We start from the raw sequence: 18,803 nt of genomic DNA on the forward strand, positions 1-18,803 counted from the left end.
TAGCCAAAAGATTAAGCTTGTGCTCACTGATATTAGTTGGGGCCATCATGGATTTAGCATAGTTAACTTTTAAACCAGTAGACTCAGCAAAAGAGTTAAGGATAGCCTTGAGAGAGAAAAGTTGCCTTGTGTCACCTTGCATGAAAATTAAGGTATCATCTGCATACTACAAAATTGTGAAATCCTGATCAAATGGTAAATCAACTGGTAAAGTAAGTAAACCTTGGTGCTTTGCTACATTGAGAATACTTTGTAGGAAGTCAGCTGCCAAGGCAAAAAGGAGGGGGGATAGTGGATCACCTTGTCTAACACCACGTTTACAATGAAAAACTTTTTTAGGCACCCCATTGAGAAGAACAGCTGAGGTACCAGACCCAAAGATCATCTTCATCCAAGTGATCCATCTATCAGGAAAGCCTTTACTCTGCATAATCTGAATCATAAGCTCATGTTCTACCTTATCAAAGGCTTTCTCAAAGTCTAATTTTAATATGATGATGTCATTTCTTGATTGATGACAAAGATGCAGGTACTCCAAAGACCAAGCTAAGCAATCTTGTATAGATCTAGCTTTAATGAAACCATACTAGTTTTTGTGAACAAGTCTTGGCATAGCACATTGGAGTCTATTGGCTAGAATCTTGGTAAGGATCTTAATAGACATGTTAAATAAAGAGATGGGTCTAAAATCTAAAATGTTTACTGCATTATCATGCTTGGGGATCAGGGTGATGTGAGAACCATTCAAACTCTGAAGGCAAATATCCCTTTTGAAGAAGGAGGAGCACAAGTTATAAAAATCATTGGAAATAATATGCCAACATCTCTTAAAAAATCTATGTTAAAATCATCTGGGCCTAGGGCTTTATCAAAAGGGAGGTGCTTAACCACTGAGTCAATCTTATCTTTAAGAATTGGGTTTACCAAAAAGGAAAGATCATTGACTGGATGTATAAAAGTAGGCAAATGAAAATTTACACTCTGAAAAGAGGAAACCCCTAGCCTCTCTTTAAAAGAATCCCAAATCAAGTTTGCCTTAGCACTGTGCTCAGTAAAAGATTGGCCATCAGAATTTTCAAGAGTAGTGATCAGATTTCTCCTGAATTTAATGGAAGCATTAGCATGGAAAAATTTAGTGGGAGCATCCCCTAAGGTTATCCACTTAATAGAACCTCTTTGCTTCCAATAAATGTGCTGCTGCCTAAGCAAATTAGTAAGCTTTTGCTCTAAAATTTTCTTAAAGTTCCATTCAGGGATGGACAGATCTCTGAATTCTATAGATACAGAAAAAAAGTTAAAACCAGCTTGACATTTTCAATAGCCAGTTTTAGATTGGACAAGTTTCTTTGCCAATCTTTCAGAACCCTTCGCAAATTCTTGAATTTAGTAGTGATGACTTTGGCCATGTTAGTTTCATTAACTGAAGAAGCCCAAGTATGTTGAACCAAAGGCATAAACTCTTCATGTTCCATCCAATAGTTTTCAAACCTAAAAATACTTATCTTTGGAATAACAGTCGAAATTGTTATGACACATGGGGTATGATCAGAGGTTTCATTGACCACAGAAGATGCAAAGGTGTTAGGATAGGTGATAGTCCAGAGAGCAGAAGTAAAGAACCAATCTAACCTTTCCAAAAGTGGGGATAACTGTTTATTTGACCAAGTAAATCTTCTACCCTTCAGGGGGAGTTCAACTAGGCCAAGAGCATTAATAGCTTCATTGAAGAGGTACATTTCAAGATGGTCACCTCCAGGTTTATTTCTATCATCTGGGTTTCTATAAAGATTAAAGTCACCCACTATCAACCAGTTAACAGTATCAGGCATGTTGATGTTCTTAAACCATTGTAGAAAAACCATCTTTCCAGGAGCAGTATAGGGTGCATATATGTTTGTGAGAATCCAAGATTCATTATTATGATTAGAGACAAATTCCATAGACACACAGTACTCATTCTCAAAAACTTTAGAGCCAGAAAACAAATTAGACTTCCAGATGGTGATTGAGCCACTAGAAGCTCCAATAGATGGAATGAATTTAAAAGAGTCAAAAGAAGGAGGACACATCTTTTTAATAAACATAAGATCAAAAGTTTGTTTTTTTGTCTCTTGAAGACAAACTAGATCACAATTGCAGTTCATTACACAATCACTAATAGCATCCCATTTCTTATCAGAGTTTATTCCTCTAACATTCCAACTAAGGACAGACCAAGATCTAGTTGACATTGATTAAACAAAAGGCAAAAGAAAGAAGATCCTATGTAGCTAGGTACTAGGATCTGCAGCTCCATCCTTGGAGCTATGGCTAGAGAAAAGGCTAGCTTGGTCTGAAGAATTTTGGCTTGTTGATGAGCCAGCTTTCTGGCTTTTCACAGACTTCTTCTTTGCATCAAGAATGGCATTGAGCTTTGCTGGAGTGAGGTCTACAGGATTGATGCCACAAAGGGATGCCCCCAAATTTCTGATGACCTTGGAAGAAATAGTGGGTGGCTTAGCTGCACAACCTAGGCAGTTCTTATTCTTGCAAGAGGTGGGTGAAGACTTGCACCCCTTGTTGATTAGCTTCAGTCTCATGCTTCTTCTGACATCAACTTAAGAGAGTGGAGCTTTACCCTTTCTCTTAGGAGTATTATTGGGAGTGGTGACATTATCAGGAGCCTTGGAGTTGCTGCCTTCAGTGTCAAGACCAAGATCTTCTCCTAGTGACTCTAGAACAACAGAAGAAGTATGCTCAAAGTTAGAGCAAATCTGAAGATCAACTTGGGGACAGGAATGAGGAATGGAAAATAGAGTAGCATTACTATTTAAAGTGGACAGACCAGAACTGAAGTGATTTTAGGCATTGGATTGTAGAAAGGATTTAGCCCAATCAAAAGTAGGTGACTGTAATAAGAGAAATGTGAAGAAATTAATCCAGAGTTTAGGGATAAGGATAGAGGAAAAGTTACCAGAATTATCTGAGAAATGTCTTACCCATTGCCTGATTGCTTCAGGGCAAGGTCTAAGACTTGGATGTTGAGGCCAGGAGTCCTGAAGCTGCACCATCCCCAGCTGAATGTCTTCATTATGCTCAAAAACATTTTCTTGGCCATTGATCTAGCCCATCAGATCACCCTCTTGGATCTCTTCAGGCATAAGAGGCTATAGATTATTAAAATCTAGAAAGGGCACAATTTCCACTAGAGGTACAGGTAACTGAGCTTGTGGAAAGACTTCTGAATTAGTGTTTGTATCATCATCCATTGCTAAGACCTGTTCTTCAGCCACTAGAGGGGCTGCAGCCTGATGCTGAACATTTTGAATGACTTCTTCTATAGGCATAGCCAAAGCATCTTCCTCAACATGATTTTCTTGCCCACCTTGCTGAGCTTCAATAGGCTGAATTGGGATTAAAAGAGGTACTTCATCCATATTGGGCTGAATTCCAAGCTGATCAGTAGGATGGCCCTGTCCATGCTGGGCTACATTATGGTTAGGCCAAGGGGGCCAAACTTGGTTACCTTGGTCTTCTGCAAACTGATTCTGTGCATTGGGGCCATCTGGAGGAGGAGCTAGCCCATTACCTGGTTGCCCATAACCAAAGAACTCAAAATGATTAGGGTCAATATCATCTGGATCTTCTGGTGGGAAATCCTCATCTTGAGGTTGAGCCCCCAACATTGTTGCTGAAATTATCTCGCACTGGACTGTCCAACTATCAGACTCTAGGGTTTCACCTTCAGAAAAATTGAAAAACCATGGAATGGCATCCAAACCAGTGACTCTAACTTTGACCAAAGCTCTAGCCATATGATCATGGTCCTCCTCCCAAACCATAAGCTTGCCAAACTGAGAAACTACTTTATCAACCAGAGAATATGACCAGATGTCAACATTGAGGCCAATCATCATCAACCACACCTCATGTGTATACACTGCAGTCTGTTATTCCAAGCTCGGTCATGGGCAATGAAGGAAATGTGAGTGTTTCCAAACTGATGAGGGTCATTGTTAATCAAAGAGTCCCTGTGTGACATACGGATAAGGGTGACATAAGCCTGACCAAATGGGCAGGGCTAGATTGACTGATACGGCATGCCCATCTGCACATTCAAAAATTCAGCGAGAGTGCCTTGGATGTCATTGAAATTCATCTGACCGTGTGGTAAAGGATGGATGAAGGCGATGGCGACATCATTATTGACTCGCTGCAATCGACCAGTAATAACTCGATGCATGGCAGGCCGACCAGGAACCATCACACGCTGACCCCAAGTAGGCATGGAAGGAGTTGGGTCAACAAACCTATACGCCATAGTGGAAGGATCGGGGTTCACTGTAGCATCAATTGGGGTTTTCAGAGACCAAGCAACATGAACAGTAGCAGGCAAATGGTGAATGTCAAGAACACGAGACACGTACTCACCGAACGTCGAAAAGATTATCGACGGTGGTGATGAGGACGGTGATGACACCTCAAGCAGGGAAGGAGGGGAAGAGCCGCCGTCGTCGAACTCTGGAGCCCGGAGTCTCCAAGGCCGACGCCAGAGGATGATGACAGGGGAGGGAATGGACTGAATTCCGACCAACTCTTTAATGTATTCAGAAACAGAGAGATAAAATCTCGGCATATAAGGTTGCTGAGGTCCACCATTCAGCGAGTGAGTAGAGTGACTATTACGAGAATTCGAAGGGGCACTCTGATCATTTAGGAGGCGCAAGGATCAGGGCGAGAGACTGCATTTTCTAGAAATGTGACCAAAGCCGAGACAATTTCGGCATCGCGGTGGATTATTACAGGTAGGCCTAGCATGGGCCAGTGAGAAACAGTTGGTGCAAAGCTACACTAAAGGCCCATGACCATTAGTAATCCTTCTAGGGTCTGGAATTGGGCCCAAAATACCCGCATGTGATATAGGAACGTTCTTATAATTAGGGGCATTGATAGGGTAATCAAGTCTCATAAAAGCAGATTTACAACGAGAATTAAAAGGTAATTCAAAATTTGAAAACTCCATGGAATTGGAACTCGAAGCAGGAAAGCGAACAGCAGGAATGGCAACTGGAACAGAATTGGCACCAGTAAGACGTACCGACTTGCGCTTAGAGACTTCCATCCATTCAGCAGCTTGCTCAATGCACCAATTACGATATTCAACTTTAAAATTGGGGCCTCCATTGTGCCAAAGATGGAAGAAGACCTTGAAATCTTGACATTCAAAAGAGCGCAGATTATAGATATGGAAGCCAACCTGATAAGAGGCCACTGAGAACCTAAAGGCTATCATCCAACTGCACAACTCTGAAAGCTCGAGGGGAACCACCAATGACAGCTTGAAGAAGATTCTCAATCAAATGCTCTGAAAGACGGAATTTACAACGTCCCACAGAGAGAACAAGGAAGAAATCCTTAGCAGCTGAAGATGGATCACTGGTAACAGAGGAGCCATACCGACGAAGAATGTCAGCCTCCACCACCCGGCCAGTCCGAGTGTTGGAAACAGAGGCAGCCATGGTCATCAGGCGCTAAGTGGCGCCATGGACAGAACTCACCATTTCGTCAAGTAAAATCCTTTTCGGCAAAACGTCGAACAACTTACGTGCGAGTATCACAAGAACCACCACAGCTCCAGCAGAACCACGAGGCGGACTAGGGCCGGGGGTGGTCGCCGGCGATAGAAGGTGGTGAGGGACAGGTTGCGGGAGGAGGAGGAGGCGTCGCAGCGGAGGGGCCGGCCATCGGGCGTGGCCCAGTGGAGGCCCCGCCAGAGGCAGAGCGGCGTGGAGGCGTTCCAAGTGGCGAGCTCCCTTGCGATGTGTGGCTCTAATTGTCGTAAACAGTCGGAGTTCAAAATTTTTATCAGGTCTATTTGGGCTACAATGGTTTTATTTGCTACCGCATCACCAGCTTGTCACAACGCCCAGACTTTGACATTCTGTAACACCCATCATCAAGGACGAAATAAAACCTGGCGTGGAGAACTACGTTTCCCGAACCTCCTGTTGCGAGCATAGAACGGAAATTAATCTTGCAGCTGCAGGCCGGGTGTCAGATTGGCAGGATCGGAGTTGTTGATGAACTGACAAAGTGACAATGCGATGTCCATCGAGAATGAATCTTCCTCAGTACGGTAGTGAGGCCAAGCGGCCAAGCCCATTATTATTGTGGTTTCGGCCCTCGGGCAGGCAGCCCCGCTGCCGTCATATGTCTGGGTCCGAGCATCTGCAGATTTCTCAGCAGCAAATAGAGGCACAGTTCAACAGCGGAGTCGCTCTCACCCCGCGTCGCCCATCCGCCATCGGTGGACAAGTTGAGTTCATGATGCGGCTCCGCGCGCTTGACGTCGACGTATTGCGGAGCATCGTTCGCTCATTGCGCTCGGTGTCGCGACTCGCGATGTCAACGATGCTAGTGTAGGCTCGAACAGACAGCCCAGATTCCCACGCCTTTCCTTGGGCCAGGCCTAGGTGGCGGTCCAAAGCGTGTGTGGCCCTGCCTGCCTTGGTAAGCTGGTCCCGGTGCTGTTGATGGGCTTTGAGTCCAGCGGCTTCGGTCCGGCACAGATGAACTCGTCCATGCGACCCAAGCCGGCCCTTGACTGACTCCAGGCCCAACGCATTGCAAAATTCCTCCTCCTACTGCCAAGTTGCCAACGTGCCGAAGTGAAACCGTCGGTCGTTGGCCAAGGAATCGAAGGACGTGGGCGCTCACACGCGTCACGGACGGGGAAGATTCACATGGAAGAGCACGTGTGACGTCTCCTCCTGTCCTCCAACTTGCCTTGCCTTTCAGGCTACGGCATGGATCGTTTTAGCTACTAACTCCTCACATGGGCAACCACCAGGCAACAAACAGTCACGAACACGCCTGAAGAAGACACGTCCAGACTCCAGAATGGCAGCATGTGGCTCCTCGTATATTCATTGATTCGTATATAACTACCTATAGTACCTAACTATACTGTGTACACGTATACCATGTCTATCATCAATATCTTCGAGTTAACAGCCTCTACCCTGCCCTTTCTCTCTCTTTTCTTTGTCAACATATATTTGAATTGTGCTACGTACTACTAAACTAACCCTGTGCATCTGTTCTCTTATGCTATGTACAGTTCCAGGTCAGGAGGGAGGTCAGCTTTGTTTTGTCTTGCATCTGTGCAAAATTTTCCCCGTCTTCTTTATACCGGTACCTACCGCTATCGAGATCAGATCAGATCACAGTAGAACGAGCATCGAGTGCCCATTCTCTCTGTCCCAAATTCAGAAGTACTCCTTGTGGAAATGGAAGCGAGTGCTCGTCTTGTGGCTCATCTCGTGCGACAGAGTCTTGAGCTCTTTGGCAAGCGTCGGTGCGCCGCAGTAGAACACACCTGCAGGCACATGATGCGGCATCAGAAGCATTCTTGTGGATTTTGAGGAGACATTTTAGAGTTGGTTGAGCAGATTGTTACCAACTGTTGAATTCGGATGCTTGGAGGCAATCCTGGTGAAGACTTCCTTCCAGTTTGGTCTGGCGAAATGTGTCCTCACCTGCCGAGTGCACATAAAATGCTCAATTTTAATTTACTATACTTGCAGTGTTCTTTCAAAAATTTATACTTGCAGTAACAGAAAGAGGATCTTTGGACATAATCTTGGGCAACTATTTTCAGAGAATTGGCGTACCCTGGTTCCTGATACGATGTCGACGCCGTGCTTGGCATGGTTCAGAGCCTGCACCATGGACAGTAGAGTTGTCCGAGCATCGCGTTCCTCGTAAACACTTGTGAGGTAATTGTGCAGCTCTATGACACCCTGGTTTCAACGAGTTCAATGTCAGTATAGGAAATATTGTGGGCATATTGTAAACTGAAGGGACGGTCAGACATCAAGATGGATGGAAATGTGGCATGAAGCAAATTCTACCTTCTTGTCCATTTCTGCAACCTCATTCATCACCCCTTTGAACCATTCAAATGACCCGGCTTCTCGGGTGACCCAGTAGAAATGTGCACGGCTTGTTCTGTATGCTCTCTTCCGGTTGCTGCTCGCTGTTGAGACACTAAAACTGTTGGCGCTGTCTTCAGACCTGCTAGTCTCCATTGCCAAGTCCTAATAATCGCAAAAAAACAAAAGGATATGTAAGCTATAAGTGGGAATTCACATGTCTGCAGAAAAAGGTTAAAATGAGAACAAATTAAGATAAAGCAGTACCATCAACTCGTCAGCTATCTTAATGTTATTAAGCAGATCCCTTAGAATGCTTATGAATGGTGTTGCCCCGATTCCGAGGCCAACAAGAAGTAGAACATCGTAGTTTCTAAAGTCCTGTGCAGGGGCACCATATGGACCATCTACAAGTAATTTTGGCAAGCTGTGGAATAGAAAACAAACACGTTCAGTTTCAGTTCTATTTAGGTGTGTAAAGAAGCAGCCATGGGGAAAAGAGCTTGATGGACCTTCTTGGTTCTGCCGCACCTAGCTCGCTAAATGAAGCTCTTCTGTTAAGATGTGGTGAGAAATAGTTCTCGACAAATATGCGCTTGAGCTCTTGTGTCCAGTCACCATTTGTTCGGATGTGAACACTGAGGTAGTCATCTCCAGGTGCTGAAGTGATGGAAAAAGGGTGCCTGCAAACACAAAACCCAAGCAGGTGAATACTAAATTAACCAGAGAACTAAGAGTAGATTGAGGAGATGCAAATCGGGAGTCATACAAACCATTCAAATGGAGAAATCATTGGACATTGAAGAAATATGTACTGTCCACTTCTGTATCGAAATCCATAGGGCTTTGACATTGTTATGGTCAATACATTTCCAGGTAGAAGACACACCTGCAGTAATGAAATTTACATAAGACAATATTCATCGATGGATTTATTTGGCAAAAAAAAAAGTTCTGTCATTTCGTAAAAAACATTATGTTAAATGTATAGTTTCTTTATGCACATGCTTCTTTCTTGTTTTGACACTTTGTTATGGTTACTGCAGCACCTAATACTTAGATGATTATTCCATTCAGATCTAACAGTATGGTGAAAAAAGAAAAACAGAAACACATCTATCAAACTGCTTAGCATGAGAAAAGTCCTTTAGATGTTAAAACCAGTAATTACACGTATGTATTTGATGTTGTGATTTGGCAGAAGAGCACACAGGAAAGAATAAAGTAATAAACAATCAACCAAAAGCATGGACCTTCGAGACATGGAAATCATTAGAGAGTGACAGGCAATTTCTGAAGGACAGAAAATGTTCGAGTAGGGCCTATATTCTTTTGTGGATGTCCTAGTTGTGACAGCATGACTAGGCCACAACATTCTCCATTGCTTGTCCACATACACATCCCCTTTTTTTAAAAGGAAAAAAAATGTGCGTTGAAGCTAAAATAATGTATCAAACTACACCGAATCGGAACTTGTAATGGATCACTAATTACTGAATCTGCGCAAGTTGTTCTCTTTTGTTCTTCTTTGAGTGCAATTTGTGCAAGTTATCAAAGAACCGTTCTAGTCTGAAATATTAAGTAATCAACATGTGGAGATAGCCAACTAGTAGCACTAGGGTACAGATTATTAAAAAAGATTGACACTTGCAAGCTGCATGAATTTGCCATTGCAGTTACCTCCAGTACTCACCTTGAGAATTTTTACGGTATAAGCATTTGACCTCAAGGCTCTAAGCATCCTTTCACCAACGTAGAGCACCAGTGGGACAGAAATGTACATCCATGTCTGAAACCGCCATGAGATCAGTATTAGTAGCACATTAAAAAAGATGTGTTAAAGCTCAACATCAGCCTCTGAGAAAAGAGCTGCTGAAATGATTAGAGGGCGTGCAAAAGTCATGGCAGGCAAACAGCACCGCTGGAATGCTTGTGAGTTGTGAGGAGAAATTTCCACATGGCATAGTTCCAAAGGAGTTGAGATAAACAAACGCACTAAAATAGCAAGAGGAACCACTCAGCTTGGCAGCTGTCAGATTCCCGCGCTTCCAGAATGCCGCGACGCGGCACAGTGTGTTTAATACTTGAATCGTTTATCCCCATACATAGAGTAGATATAGTTTCTAGTAGCTCAATAAATATTCAGACTCGTAGTGCTGTAGTCCAGGATAGCTCTAACTACCAGGCATTGTCCTGGACACTGGAGTGAACTTTCTGACATCTGAACCTTCCGGGTTGTGCAATTGGAAATGGCATATATCCAAGCAAATCAAATAAATTGTTTAGAAACCGCAGTTCCTGCCTTTCTTGAGACATGCTTATCAAATTCAGAATAATTGAAATCCAGGAAAGAACAAATACTAATCAACAAGATCCCAAAAGGCATTCTTTTCGGATGACTCAGTAGAGCACTATGGGCTTGTTTGGATGCTGCCCTCGCCTGGGCTTGCCTGCCAGGCAAGCGATCGCAGCCCCAGGCGATCAAAATCGAACGCCTGGGAACGCTGGCTGGCATCCGAGCTGCCTGGCAGGCGGCATCCAAACACGCCCTATATATCTGCCATTCTGCCTGACATCAACATCACCGCCCGCCGAACCTATCGCACCTGCGACCCCCGAACAAACAGAATCCAACGCCTCTGGGATATAACCAATGCCGCCTATGGAAAAGCAATTGCGAATTGCGAGAAGCATCAGATCAGAGGACCCCCCAGCATTTCCCCTAGAACGCAAAGGTGGTCCTGAGTGACCGGCACCTCTCGCCGTCACAAGGCTCCCACTACAGCACCATGCCACGGAGAAAAGGTAACCAGCGAGCAGCTTAAGCCCCGTGCCACGCAGACACGCATGAAACTGAGCTGCACGGGAAGTTCCACGCATGGTCACAAACGGCAGGCAAGTTTCTAGGGGCGAGTGGCGCCTAGCTAGTACAACTGTACAAGGCTACATGCTCTCTTTTTTTAATCCACAAATATTTCCTATTGTTTCTTTCTTTCCATCTTGAGTTTCTCTTTTGCCTTTCACTAGCACGCCAAGACTAGTAGAGTATAGACAGGCTCTTTAATCGGATTCGATCCCAAGACGAGAATGAGATGCCGTCGGCACCACCCTCCTCACCCCGTCCCCATGCCATGGTCCCTTTACAACTTAGGCCTCCTGCCGCCTTGCCCGGTTGCCCCCCAGATAACACCGCAATCGTTGGACAACATTGTGCTGCCTCCACACTGCCTGCCTACATGTGGATGTGGCAAGGGACCCAAGGCGTTTCCACTTGTTAGTAGCATTTGTTAAGTGAAGGTCACCATTCATATTCATCTGGAGGTTTGGTGAGACGGGAACGGGCACCAAGTCACGCCATGCCAAATTTACACATGTATACAAAACTGTTGAGTGTGAGTGACGAGTTCATGGGGCAAACGTGGAAGCGGAGAAAGCAAGAGGTCGGGTCGTCGCGTCGCCTACTGCCGCCGGCCGGGGGCAGCAGTAGTAGGTGAGCGAGCGGTGGCCATGTGGTTTGGGTCAAAACGAGCCGGTTGCTGCGCCGCTGATCGATTGACAATGTGTCATCTCTACTCCAGCCGCGAATTAAATGTGGGACGAAAGAAGGGGGGGAATAAAGATGCGCCGGCTGGTATACTGCCACCACCAAGAATAAACGGAGCACAAAGGAGAAGCTTCCTGCGCATACCTCATCACATCACAGGAAGCTTAAAGGCGAAGGCATGCAATGGGACGACGCCCGTCGCTTGCAGATTCGGGGTGTCGCGTCGCGTGGTGAGTGTGGCGCAGTGGTAAAAACTAAAGCGACATGAGTGTAACAGCAGCCCCTCTTGGGAAAGTGGGGTAAGGCTGCTAGGCTCTAGGATGGATCCAAATGGAAGAATGGATTCATTATCCAGCGATGGATGGATGTGTAGTAGATGGGGGTTTTATTCCGTGTACTGCTAAAACAGTGCTTCCATCCTGTAAAGCGCAGGGGGGGCATCCGTGGCCATTGATAGCACTAATAAGGCCCATCTACGTTGATGATTAGTAGTCTTAGCGCAATCCCCACCTATTTCAGTGCAAAGATCCAAATGAAAGTGGCCTGATCAACAACGCTACCCAAGCCAGATCCACCAACAAGTGTAGGACCATCATAAACACTCATACGTGTAGCCATACAACCGTACCAGCCCTATGTTTCATAATCAAAAGAAAAAACGAACGAAATGAAGGAAACTGAGCTTATATAATTGGCCGTAGTTGTCCTCTGCCGAAAATGATGTAAATTGGCCTGGCCTTAAAGACACCATGATTTTTAAGAGCCACGGCCCCCGTGCACGTTCCGGCTGGGCAGAGCGACCCCCGACCTGGTACGGCACGGCCCCGTTCGGCTGGCTGAAACTTAGGTTGGAAGTGGCTGAAAAATACTGTTCTGGCTAATATGTTGTAAGAGAAAAATACTGTTTCGACTGAAAAAGAAGCCGAACAAGCCGAATATAAGGTAAGCCGACCAGAGCTGAGCTGACAGGATCCATGCCAAGCGTGGGAGCGTGGGCAGAGCTCCTGAACCGCGCAGCGCAGTTGTTCGATCCGTCCATGGATCTGCCGATCCCAAGACGACGAGTGCCACCGCTCCACACGTCAGTACCGGGCGGTGGCACCCGGCACTGAGCGGTGGAGCACATCACCACCTGCCCGCGTGCCCCGCGACAGCTCACAGCGACGACTGCTGCCGCCAGTAGCGACGAAGCCAGCGGGGGCTATCCGTGCTCTAGCCCTACATACGGCCATGATTTACATGGAGCCCGGGCTTAGCCCGGGCTACCGCCATGAGGAGGAAGAAGAAGGCAAGAAGGGGCCGCGTGCTACCGTATTCGTATCTATCCGACTATCCCCGTCTGCCCTGTAAACCTCTTCAAGAGCCTAGCCGGACGGACCCGACCCGGACCGCCGGACGCGTCGTTTCCCTCGACGATCTCGACCGGGGCGGAGGCTCAGAGCAGGTCTGGGCTGGCAAGCATGGCTCCGCTTTGACTCCGGCGGCACCGACACGTCCCACGGCCCTCCGCCCTTCACGCACGCAGACGCGCTCCTACTACGATCTACAGTGTGTCATCGTCACGGTAAATCCTGGATGGAGCAGATGATTGACTGACTTTGCTGTCAAACGCACTGAATTCCGCCTGTCCTACTCCTATCGCACGTCTCCTGCCAACTGCCGTGGCCGTGGTCCGAGGAGTCGTGGCACATTTTCCTTTCCTTTTTGCCCTTTTTCTTTGTTCCTCTGGATAATGAGCCTGTTCTGTTGGCTGGTTCGTATCGTTGCTGGTTCATTTATATGAGCTGCTCGCTGGTTCATCGGAACAATGTACATGTGAGGGGGCTGGCCAGCCCAGCCAGCCAGCCAGCCAGCCCCAGCCAAACACGGCCAATGCGGATTGCCACGAGGCGTGGTTTCTGGAAGAAGGCAACATAAAAGCAGCAGCAACGGCGTGTCCAAGAAAAGGGTCGCGGTCGTGAACAACGGGACGGGCAGTTACCATCACCTTTGCCTTTGCGCCACGGGCCAAACAGAAAGCCGGTCACCCTCCAGAAAGCTACGCTACACGCTCTCTCTCTCTCTCTCGTTCGCTCGCTCGAAACAACGAGCAACTAACATTGTGCAATGAGATGATGAAAAATGCACCGAAATAAATCACATCGCAGTATAGGGGGAAAAAAGATCGATGCACGTACCGTCTTCTCGTACCACCTCCGGACGAGGAAGAGGAAGTAGCCGTGGACGAGCAGGAGCGCGTACACGATGCCGAGGAGGTGGTGCGAGTACCAGAAGGCGTTGAAGCCGGTGAGCCGGTTCAGCGGCGCCGGGAGCCGCGACGTCACGGCGTTGCCCGCGCCGGCGCCGCCCTTGGGCTCGCCCTTGCGGAACGGGTGCGTGGCCAGCGTGAAGGAGACGCTCATGAGCACCACCATGGCCACGCCCGTGACGCCCTCGGTGCCCGACAGGAGCCCCGCGTACGTGGGCTTGTCCGCGCCGAACGCGCCGGCCACCAGCGAGTACTCCTCCGGGCTCGCCGCGGTCACCCGCGGGAAGTCGCACGCCAGGTGGTTCCCCGCGTGCAGCGTGATCCCCACCACGATCGCCGTCGCGATCATCTGACGACGAGAGCAGGAAAAAAACAGTCAGCAACACAGCATATAATTACGGCAGTGAAAAGTGAACGCAAACGCACGTCAAGGTCTTTGCTTCGGTCACGAGTCGTTACGGGACAGACAGTGGCCGGTTACTTTCCCGAGAGAGAACAACCGGCACCGGCACCGCCGCTGGGCCCACCAGCGACTGGGACAATAGCCCTTCTGGGCCCGCCTGCAGGGACTATTTTGTCGGTCCGTGTGGACTTTCACCGACCGGGAAGCGGCTCTGACTTTTGACTGGGCCTGGGCAGCACACAATTGTCCCGGTTGGGAGCAAGGGATCTTCTGTGCCGTACGGCTCCACTTACCGCCGGCCGCCGGGACAGAATCATTAGAGTCCCAATATGCACGTACACAGTAGTAGAGTCCGGTCTTAATTACCTTGTGGAAGGTGATGTTGTCGTCGAAGGGGACGAAGAAGCGGGCCCAGGAGGAGCGGAGCCACGTGAGCGTGTTGCGGCAGACGGGGAGGAGCACGAGCGCCATGTTGAGCTTGAGCGTCTCCGCGGCGCCCTTGGCCGTGGGGAGGCAGTACCCCATCACCTGGAACGCCGCCGTGCGCCGGTACTGCACGAACTTCCACGCGAACAGCGCCGCCATGGCCGCGAACCACAGCGCCAGCACCCAGGCGCGGCGCCAGTTCTCCTCCGCCGCCACGCGCACCCGCGCCGCCGCCTTCCGCACGCCCCAGCTCATCCGGCGAGGCTCCCGCGGGTGGTCGCCGTCGGCGCCGCCGCCGTCTCCTCCGCCTCCTGTTACCGTCAGCGTGCCGCCGCCGACGCCGAGGTTCTGGCTCCACTGGGCCCCGCTGGCCGTGCTCAGCGGGCGGCTGTAGTTCATGTAGGTGTCGCGCTGGAGCAGCAGCGCCTCGAGCTGCCACAGCTGGCGAGGCAGGGAAGAGGCAGCACACGTGTCAGTACGGCGGCAGCACACGTGCTCCAACTCCACTAGTCAAAAATGACAGACGACGGCAGGAGCCGCCGTAGCCCGTAGGGCATACGGCCAAGAACGCCACCGCCCGCGTCGCGTACCTCAATGTAGCCAAGGTTCTCCGGGTCGAGCTCCTCCATGATGAGCGCCGCGTACTCCTCCGCCTGCTCCTTGAGCTTCGCCAGCTTGTTGGCCGACGCGCTGAGCACGATCAGCTGCGGTGGCAGGAGGGAGACCAAGCCAAACAACTAGCTGGATTAGCGGCGGAGCACGTGGGTAGTTTACCGCAGTAATTACTAGGATAGGAGTAATTAATTAAACAAGAGTAGTGGTATGTGTGGTACACTACACTAGTGGTACTCCACTAGCAGCAGCGGTTTGGTAATCAGAGCAGAGCAAGAATACGGTTCTAAATGGTGCCGAGTGCTCTGCTCTCTTTTGGGGTGGCAGCTGAGCTAAAAACAGAGAGACGATGCATCATGCACAGAGAGGAGTGAAGAAAGAGCATTAGAAAAGTGTGGTTAAACAAGTTACCTCCTGTACTTCCTCCCTCGTTATCCTCCCGTCCACGTTGGTGTCCACCCTGAATTTGGGGCCGAGAACGGCACCAGAAGGAGAAGAAGAAGCTTATCAAGAATCTGCGGGGGGCAAAGCGTGCCACAGTGCAGGTGCGCACGCATCGGGAATGGGGACGGATCGATTTCTGACGTTACTTGGGATCCGGGGCAAGAAAGAAAGAGAAATGGGGGGCGCGTGAAATTTTAGCTCAGTACATGTCGAAGAAGATCTGGAGCCGCGCGTCGAAGCTCTGATCGGAGATCTGGAGCCAGAAGTCGTAGAGCTCCTCCTTGGTGATCCGCTCCAGGTTCTGCCGCCGCCGCCGCGCCAGCGCGTCGAAGATGCCCTCCGCGAACTCCTTGGAGTCCACCATTCCTGCATCAGTTGGGTGCGGAGCGCCGCCATGCGCGGACAAGGACGTCGCAATTAAGATCGAGCTGCTTTCTCGCATGTGCGGATAACAATGTGAATTGTAGCCAAGCAGCAGCGGCAGCACGACGTACCGATGCATTCGCCGAAGTCGTCGCGGGAGAGCAGCCCTTCGCGGGCGAGGTCGTTGAATCGCTCCTCGACGCGGCGCCACAGCTCGGCGGCCTCGACGGAGCCCGTGGTGCGGCTGATGAAGCGGAGGCCCTTGAGCGCGCGCCTGGCGCCCGCGCGGGAGCGGTTGAGCTGCGCCTGCTCCCTCCGCCGCTCGCGCGCCGCCATGGCCGCCTCCCGCTGCAGCTCGACGGGCGTGGGGCGGTACGGGGACGGGGACGGCGACGGCGACCGCAGCCACGCGAACTTCTTCCGTATCCGCGACGACGTCGACGAGCACCGGCTCAGGCGGCCGGCGCCGCCCTCGGACGGCGCGCGGCGCGGCGACGGCGACACCCCGAACCCCGCGGGAGGCGGCGGCGGCGCCGGGAATGAGGCGGCGCCGTAGAGCGCGGCGCTGGTGGGCGTGACGCTGCGCACCACCATGGACTCCTCGTCCAGCTCCAGCGTGACCTCCACCAGGTCCCCCTGGTCCGCGAGGAATGCCGGCAGCGTGCCGCTGCCGCCGCCGCTCCCGGCGGCTGCGAAGAACTCCTCCCCATAGGCGGTAGTGTAGGACTCGTTGTCGGACGCGTCGGTGGCGGTGGTGGTGGTCTGGTCGTCCTCCAGGTAGTCCGCGATGCGGCGGTGGCCGCTGCGCCTGGCGTTGCTCCCACGCGACGGCGTCCACATGGCGGCTGCCGCGGCGCGAGAGCTGTCGTCCTCCTCTCCAAGGCGGCACGGCGATGGTTGCGCGCCCCGCCAGGCCCGGCCCTTTTGTTATCTTACCCCTAGTTCCAGTCCGCACCGCAATGCGTCCGGCCGTCCGTCCGTCCCCTGGGCAGGCACCAGGCAGCAGCGGCTGGGCGGTGGGCGCGGGCCGGTGATTCCTTCGCGGGCGCGGCCTCCTCGCGCTACTTTTTTTCTCTCGTTTGCTTCGCGGTGCGGTGCTCGGCTAGCTGCTGCGTCCTGCGGTTCTGCCACGGCGCTCTGGGCGAGCTTGGCTTTTGGCCGCTCTCGCTGCGTCGCCCGCTTTATCAACGAGTGCCGGAACGAGCAGCGCTTTTTGGAGGCGGGCTGTGGCTGCGCTGGGCTGGGTGGGTGTGTGCGGTACAGTCCTCGGCACGCCTGACGCCCCCAACACGAAAGCTCCATGCGCCACGAGTTTGCGGTGCTCGTTCGGAGGACGTGGGAGACGCGGTCGGTCGGTCGGTGGGCTGGCCTGGTGTGGATTTGGAGAACCTCAGACAGACGCTTCCAAACGAGCGAGACGCAGTGGACTCTGGACGGTGCGGCGCGGCGCGTTCCTTGTTGCAAAATCCAGCATGATTCACTGTCTATGGTGCGAGCAGTGCGCTCCTCCAAACACGCAAACGAAGGATCGTTTTCAGAGAGACGGGTGTGACTAGTGCTTTCCTTCAGCTATTTACGACGTTCGATACAATTTTGCTAATGAATTGCCTATTTAACTTATGATTTGTGACGCACGGCCACGGTGCTTTACTTAGTAGCTTGTTTCGAGTCATTTTTTAGTGATTTTTTATGACCCGTCTTAAGACATCGTTGATCTCTAGAGATCCTCGCCCCTAAAAAGATGTTTTTAAGCGCCTCTACAAACGTTTTGTATAATATAACAGTGTTGTTGTTATCTCTATATTTTATAAGTGGTTTTCTATTCGTTAACCTCCACATAAGGCCTCGCATGCCATTGCATGCATATGAGAGTCAAAAAAATATAATTTATACCTATTTAAATATAGCAACGTAATTGCTTATATAAATAACGGTGGCAAGATACGGTAGACCATGTGCAAAGGAGTACACCAGCAAGATGAGATCAGGAAGGGAGGCAATCATATTCCACGGAATTATTGGGGGCGAAGCCTTGTGCGCCCGAAGGTTCACTTACTCACCGATTGTTCTTGCGGGCTTCATGAGCACAAGTTCCAAAGCAAAGGCCCCGGTGCAAACTAAGGATATTCCGGAGCATTGACGCCGAAGACTAGTCGAAGCCTTCGGTCGGGGAAGTCAATCCGAAGGCCCAGCAGACCTTCGCGGGGGCTCCAGGAAGAGAGGCCTTCGCATGGGTCCCCTAGTCTCTAGGGCGGCTTTGGTTTGAGAGAGAGCAGGTAGAGCCTTTGACTACTAGGACTTTGGCTGGACGGTCAAAGACAACAAGCGGCTGGACCTGAGAGAATCCACAAGGGCCACGATTTACTGTGATGCCGACTGCCGACTAGTGCAGTCCTAGTGGCAGAGGTCATGCAGGCTAGGCTGGACGCCCTAACGGGCTAAAGATCTGACTCATCAAGGGCCCATTAGGAAAGATGGTTGTGCATGCAAAAGACGTTAAGGCCCTAATGCGTTGTACTTTGTGTATAAGGGAATATGTCCCAACTAGCAAAGGACAATCTTGTACATGAAAACTTATGTAACCGTATCTTGTAAAAGTGAAACTCGAACCTCAAGAAAGGGATATCACCTTTTGGCTCCACGCCCAAAAACATTTTGCTTCGGTAATTGTGTTGGTTTAGTTTTTGGTGTATTGAGAAGCTAAAAAGTTATTAAAAGCCAATAGCGAAAAATCAACCACCAGAAAACCAGTTTTTAAGAAACCCCCCACCCCCCAAAAATTACAGCTCAAACATACAGGCTCTAATATTTGGTTGCAAAACTCTGAATGATGGGCTGGCGACGCAGGAC

At 49.9% G+C, this 18,803-nt stretch overlaps 1 protein-coding gene across 2 annotated transcripts; it reads right to left on the minus strand.

Annotated features, from left to right (window-relative positions):
- Positions 1–6,870: 6,870 nt before the first annotated feature.
- On the minus strand, positions 6,871–17,180 carry LOC136533673 (respiratory burst oxidase homolog protein E-like). Of its 2 annotated transcripts, XM_066526216.1 has the most exons (14): positions 16,085–17,151; positions 15,797–15,956; positions 15,558–15,606; positions 15,125–15,238; positions 14,475–14,975; positions 13,635–14,054; positions 9,607–9,702; positions 8,687–8,802; positions 8,426–8,596; positions 8,181–8,340; positions 7,893–8,078; positions 7,653–7,781; positions 7,439–7,517; positions 6,871–7,357 (listed from the first exon to the last, which is right to left on the minus strand). In XM_066526216.1, the coding sequence occupies exons 1-14, from the start codon at positions 16,791–16,793 to the stop codon at positions 7,248–7,250; spliced, it is 3,000 nt and encodes a 999-aa protein (XP_066382313.1). In that variant the 5' UTR covers positions 16,794–17,151; the 3' UTR covers positions 6,871–7,247. The 2 variants fall into 2 exon arrangements, with proteins under 2 accessions (XP_066382313.1, XP_066382314.1); XM_066526217.1 differs by lacking the exons at positions 6,871–7,357; positions 7,439–7,517; positions 7,653–7,781; positions 7,893–8,078 and having other exon boundaries at positions 8,187–8,340; positions 8,445–8,596; positions 16,085–17,180.
- Positions 17,181–18,803: the final 1,623 nt, after the last annotated feature.

The sequence above is a fragment of the Miscanthus floridulus genome, unplaced genomic scaffold, assembly GCF_019320115.1.
Source record: "Miscanthus floridulus cultivar M001 unplaced genomic scaffold, ASM1932011v1 os_1094_1_2, whole genome shotgun sequence".
Taxonomy (NCBI): domain Eukaryota; kingdom Viridiplantae; phylum Streptophyta; class Magnoliopsida; order Poales; family Poaceae; genus Miscanthus; species Miscanthus floridulus.

Excerpts from the sequence above, each read along its gene's own strand:
- LOC136533673 (XM_066526216.1), bottom strand. The coding sequence starts at position 16,793 with ATGTGGACGCCGTCGCGTGGGAGCAACGCCAGGCGCAGCGGCCACCGC. Across the intron at positions 8,079-8,180 it reads AGATAGCTGACGAGTTGATG|GACTTGGCAATGGAGACTAG; the intron begins GTACTGCTTTAT and ends TGCGATTATTAG. Across the intron at positions 7,518-7,652 it reads ACATCGTATCAGGAACCAGG|GTGAGGACACATTTCGCCAG; the intron begins GTACGCCAATTC and ends TGCACTCGGCAG.